At 31.7% G+C, this 5,612-nt stretch overlaps 2 protein-coding genes across 2 annotated transcripts; one reads left to right on the top strand and one right to left on the bottom strand.

The window, feature by feature from the left end:
* Positions 1-449: 449 nt before the first annotated feature.
* On the bottom strand, positions 450-1,653 carry LOC135960339 (short-chain-enoyl-CoA hydratase). Its single transcript, XM_065511610.1, has 2 exons — positions 876-1,653; positions 450-809 (listed from the first exon to the last, which is right to left on the bottom strand). The coding sequence occupies exons 1-2, from the start codon at positions 1,519-1,521 to the stop codon at positions 703-705; spliced, it is 753 nt and encodes a 250-aa protein (XP_065367682.1). The 5' UTR covers positions 1,522-1,653; the 3' UTR covers positions 450-702.
* Positions 1,654-2,220: 567 nt separating this feature from the next.
* Positions 2,221-3,671, top strand: Srlp (Spliceosome-ribosome linker protein). Its single transcript, XM_065498036.1, has 3 exons — positions 2,221-2,411; positions 2,480-3,265; positions 3,325-3,671. The coding sequence occupies exons 1-3, from the start codon at positions 2,312-2,314 to the stop codon at positions 3,564-3,566; spliced, it is 1,128 nt and encodes a 375-aa protein (XP_065354108.1). The 5' UTR covers positions 2,221-2,311; the 3' UTR covers positions 3,567-3,671.
* The last annotated feature ends 1,941 nt before the right edge of the window (positions 3,672-5,612 follow it).

Below are 5,612 nucleotides of genomic sequence, written 5' to 3'. Positions count from 1 at the left end.
TTCCAAATGCTAGCGTCAAATGCGGGAAGTTTTGATTTACTTCTTTAATGTATTCCATCAGTTTCAACGTGCAAGAGATGGTATGTGCGGTTCAGAAGTGTTGATTGTGACACGGATGATAATGATTTTGGTTCGAAATCCATATGTTGCCAGAAAGATGGGAATATGTCACAGCTAACAATGGCCAATACTTAGAATAAATTTTTATTGTACAAATGTTTCAAAATAAAAGTTAAAAATATAAAAAATCCGGAATTTTTTATTCATACACCCAATATTGAGTTAAAAGGTTTAGCCAAAACAAAATACACAAATGCAGATACAGTGTTATTTTTGATATTCTGCCGCATATCAAGTATGTAAATTCGTTCGAATAATCGAGGAAATTTTTTTATTCGAGTAAAATAAAACTCGAATAATTCACGACTACTTAGTACCCGATATGTATGTATAATTTTAGAATCACTTTTATTATCATAATTTGCTACAGAATTTTTTAATGTGAAACTGTTATATTAATATTAATTCTCAGAGAATAAGTTAAAAATATGTACTTAAAATAACATTATAAAAATAAATCATTACAGTGCAATAAGAATGCGACTTTTAAAGTGCATCTTCAACAAATAAATAATAATAATTTTACAAAATTTACTTTATTAAAAAATGCTAAACAAGCTAAATTGCATCCAGTTACACAGCTTACTGATTCTTTGTTTTGTTTTCATGTTCAATTTCCGATTTTTCCCAATCTGGTATGGGTTTTGGTTTCACTTGGAATGAATCGGTTTTAGAGCCTTTGCTTTCAGCTAGACATTAAATGAAGAGTTTGTTAATACACAAATTTACTTGAATAAAAGGTTTAGTTTACTTACATTTCTTAAAACGTTGTACACCTTCCTTAAGTTCAGCCAAAACTTCTCTTGAAGTATTCATAACTTCCGTTTGCATGGCAGTTCGGAAACCATGACGAGTATATGTATTGGTATAGAGAGCATTACGATCTTGGGTTATAGAAGCTTGAGGGAATTTGGCAATGGAAAAAGCTAAATTAACTGCTTGACCTAAAGCAGTACCGGTTGCCACCAAACGATTTACTAGACCAATTTCTAAAGCTTCATTTCCGGTGATGCGACGTCCACTTATCAAAAGATCTAAAGCTCTTGAATATCCTATCATAGAGGCTAGGCGTGCAGTGCCGCCATCACTCATAGGTACACCAAAACGTCTGTTGAAGAAGCCTAATATGGCGGTTTCTTCCATTACCCTTAAATCGCACATTAAAGCCAATTCCAAACCACTGGACACACAAAAGCCACTAATACCACATATTAAAGTCTTTGCCGAATGCCGACGCGTGGGCCCCACAGAACCTTCATGACGTAACAAAAAGTCTAAGCTACCCTTTTCACATTGAGACTCAAGTTCGTTTATATCGTAGCCGGCACAAAATGAACCACCTATACCGTAAAGTACGGCCACCGGAGAACTCGGGTCTGCCTCGAAATCACTCAAAGCCATTGACAGCTTCTCGGCTGTCTCAAAGTTTATAGCATTACGCTGTCGCGCCCGGTTTATGCCTATTAAAGTAATATGTTCATCTTTGTCCACCACTATAGTATCTTCGGCAGAAGTTTCTGTAAAAAATACTTGTTTACCTACGTATTTCAAATTGATTTCTGTTTATAAACTTGCCATTCTGTTTTAATATTGCACTACTTGTAAATGATCTTTTGTTGTTCACAAAATTATTTATATTTTTTGAAAACTTTACATTTTTCTGCAAGAAAACTACTGTTTTGCTAAACATAATTGCAAAATTTAAAGTAAATAATAATAACCGATGTTGCCAGAACACAAAAATCGCTAAAATGATATGCTGCACATTTCTTCAATATGGTAGCCTTTAACGAAAATGTAAATAAAAGTGTTTTGCAAATAAATCGCTAACAACAAAAATTAGTGGCTCAATGTTAATTATTAATAAATTATAAACATAAAACAATAAATATCTAAATACAAAGTAATTTAACTTGTTTTATTAGTAATTTAATTTGTTTTATTGTCTTTTAAATTAGCCCGTTTTATTTTTTAGCGTTTTTTTTAGTTTAGTGTATTTTTTGGTTATCGATGAGAGCAATTTTTAAGAGAGTATGTAAACCAAACATATGACTGTCAAAAACAATTGGCACTAGTTGTTTTGCGAAATTATTTATTTTTCCGGCGTTTGTACGGAATATTAATTACATATTTATTACAAGAGTTAAATACATATATTATAATTATAAAAGATTAATTGAATTTATATAAAATGTTCCAACAATTAACCAGACAATTGTGCAAAATTGTTGACCTCAATTTTGCTACAGCTCATCGCAATATTTGTGCCACAGCACGCCTTCTCAAAGAAGGTAAGTTTCAATTATGGATGGGTGACATAATTATAAATGTGGATTTATTTTATGGAAATCAATTTTAGATGCTTCAGCCGAATCAAAAGCCCAAGAGGAAGATCAGTCTATAATAATAGATAAAGATAAAAATATAACGCTTATTGGCATTAACCGGCCACAGTCTCGAAATGCCATTAATGCTAAAACGGCTGCCAAATTATGTGAAGCTTTTAGAACCTTTGAGGCCGACGAAACTTCTCCCATAGCAGTGCTTTATGGTGTGGGTGGTTCATTCTGTGCCGGTTATGATATTTTAGAAGTGGCCACCAACGATGAGGGTCAAGTGTCCATGGAAATGTTAATGATGCCCGAGGGATCTGTTGGCCCCACTAGACGTCATATACATAAACCAGTTGTGTGCGGCATTAATGGTTATTGTATAGCGAATGGTTTAGAATTGGCACTTATGTGCGACTTGCGTGTCATGGAAGAGTCAGCCATCTTGGGATTTTTCAATAGGCGTTTTGGTGTACCGGTCATAGATGGTGGCACCGTTCGTCTGCCCGCCATGGTTGGTTTCTCCAGAGCATTAGATTTAATTCTAACAGGTAGACAAATCTGCGCCGAAGAGGCTCATCAAATTGGCATAGCCAATCGTATAGTACCCACAGGCCATGCTCTTATTAAGGCTTTAGAATTGGCCCATCAATTGGCTAAATTCCCTCAAAGTGCCTTAAACCACGATAGAAATTCCTTATATTCAGCTGTCTTTGATTCGGCCAATTTCCAACAAGCCATACAAAATGAAATTATGTACACTTCCAAGGACATAATAGATCAAATGCAGGAGGGCATTAAATGGTTCAATAGCAGTAAGTTAATAATTATTTATTAGCAAGTATTTGGTTTTATTTTATTTTACTCTTTTTAGCTTTTAAAGAGGATACTGCCGAATCATGGCTTAAGCGTGACAAATCAATGGCCGATTGGGATGATGAACAAGTAGCTGAAGCTGCAGCTAAAATTGAGGCCGAGAAACAAGCCAAAGAAAGGGCTAAAATTGAAGCTGAAAAGAAACTGAAAGAGGAAAAACAAAAGAAGAAAGAGAAAAAGGAAACCCCTAAAGAGCCAGAACAGAAATCTGATGAAACGGACAAACCAAAAAACGAATAAATTATTGATGCCTATTTTTTATTATTTACCTATTAATGTTAATTACTGTTATAATGAGATTTTCTCATGTAAAACGCTAAAGAAAAAGTCTTGAATAACTACTAATATGTACTGCATTTTCTTATTTTTATACCCTTCACCATCAGCCATCATTCCGTTTGTAATTTCCACATTTTTCATTTGTGACACCATAAAGTATAAATATTCTGGATCATTATAGATAGGGGAGTAGATATTGCCATGTCAGTCTGTTTGTTGAAATTAACTTTCCGAAGCTCCTAAATTGTTACAACTTTAATAATCGTATTTTTTTATCTATTTTTCACAAACTTTACAAATGTTTTTTTGTCAAATTTTCTTTTCATCATAATTTTTTAACAAAAAATGTATCTTAATATTTTAACCAGAGATCGAAAATAACAAAAATTGTCTCCAATATTTAAACCAGAGATCGAAAATAACTCGTCCACACAAATTTTTATTTCTTTTTTTTTTTTTTTTTTTTTTAAAAAATTACTCAAAATAAGAGTTATAATTTTGGTTGATCTTATTCTAGATTTACGCCCATATTTAGAAATAATTTTTAAATTTACAGGTTTATAAAACAAAATTTCTTTAAAATAAGTGGAGAATTGTTCTTTTTTATTATTACAAGCTTTTATTTAACTTGCAATGTTTGATTATTAGTTTGTATGTTTTTAGCTCAATATTTGTAACTGTATTTTGGAGCAGTTCTCGTGACTGATGACAATGCAATATTCTGTTCGAAAATTCGAAACTTATCTTCAAACATTCTTCAAATGAATATTGTGTTCGACATTGAATTCGAACTTATGTGCGAAAATTTTTGAAAGCTGTTAAAATAACCTCTCAGAGGATTCTGACGAAATATTTTTATTTCATTTGAGCCATTTCTGATTTTCGAACTTAAAAATTTTTAACCAAATTTCTTGAATTTTAAAGTATTTTTGGAATATAAGCTTTTTGAGAAAATTCGAATAAAAATTTGTTGCCTTTTTTTAAAAAAAAAAAATTTAACAAAAAACCGAAGATTGTTTTTTTCACCAAAAAAAAAAATTATTTTAAAGAATATTGGAGTGAAAAGTATATAAGATTCCGCAAAATTTGACTTGTTGTTCGATTTCCATCAAATAACTACAACTTTAACCCTTTAACCATAAGAGTATTTGGGTAAAAGTAATCATTTTGTCTATTTAATGTGAATCAATTAGCGCCAAAAAAAAACATATTCGGAGTTGTCATAGAATCCAATCATTGTCGGAATCGGTTTTGAAAACGACAAAAAAGGTACATTTGACTTATGAAATACAATGTAATTTTTTGTTTAATCGATAAAGAATTAAATTCTAGATCGAATATAAAACCGATAACTTTTGATTTCACGAGAGCAATGTACTTTTTCTGTCATTTTCAAAACCGATTCCGACAATGATTGGATTCTCATTCCCATGACAGCCGGTTCTACGCACCGAAATGACACGAGTTCACTCGGCCAAGCGCTGTCAACTCAGCAACACTGCTGCTACAACAACAACATGATTGGATTCTATGACAACCCCGATTTTTAAATTAAAACAAAAAAATGTTGACGGATTTATTAAACAACTTTTGTTGATATACCTACACATCTGCTCAAAATAATAGATACACCTAATTGGAAAAAATTTAAATGGCGGTAACACTGAAAATTTCCTCGCAAGCGTTATGAATACATCATATTATTAAAATTTCTATCTGGCAATGTCATGTCAGTCAAAAATCTGGCAACTATTTGCTTTCATGTTGATTTTTAAAAACGAATTTATTTGAATTACAAAAAATTATTTGCTCATAAAAATAGATACACATCAGTAATTTGTAATTTGTTTATATACAATTTTTTTTTTGTGCAATTTTTTGTTCCTATTTACGTGAAACAGTAAGTATAATTTAAATTTTAGCAACAATTTTATAAAAAATAGGACTCTTTTGAAGAAAATGGGACGAAATCATCATTGTACCGAAGATGAGAAAAAAATTGTTCAA

The sequence above is a fragment of the Calliphora vicina genome, chromosome 1 (assembly GCF_958450345.1).
Source record: "Calliphora vicina chromosome 1, idCalVici1.1, whole genome shotgun sequence".
Classification (NCBI taxonomy): domain Eukaryota; kingdom Metazoa; phylum Arthropoda; class Insecta; order Diptera; family Calliphoridae; genus Calliphora; species Calliphora vicina.
This window is presented reverse-complemented; position numbering and strand designations above follow the sequence as displayed.

Bases quoted from the DNA above. Each gene is read 5' to 3' on its own strand.
- Srlp (XM_065498036.1), top strand. From the start codon at position 2,312: ATGTTCCAACAATTAACCAGACAATTGTGCAAAATTGTTGACCTCAAT. The intron at 2,412-2,479 runs GTAAGTTTCAAT...AATCAATTTTAG, and splicing joins AGCACGCCTTCTCAAAGAAG to ATGCTTCAGCCGAATCAAAA. The intron at 3,266-3,324 runs GTAAGTTAATAA...TACTCTTTTTAG, and splicing joins CATTAAATGGTTCAATAGCA to CTTTTAAAGAGGATACTGCC.
- LOC135960339 (XM_065511610.1), bottom strand. From the start codon at position 1,521: ATGGCTTTGAGTGATTTCGAGGCAGACCCGAGTTCTCCGGTGGCCGTA. The intron at 810-875 runs GTAAGTAAACTA...TTTAATGTCTAG, and splicing joins TGTACAACGTTTTAAGAAAT to CTGAAAGCAAAGGCTCTAAA.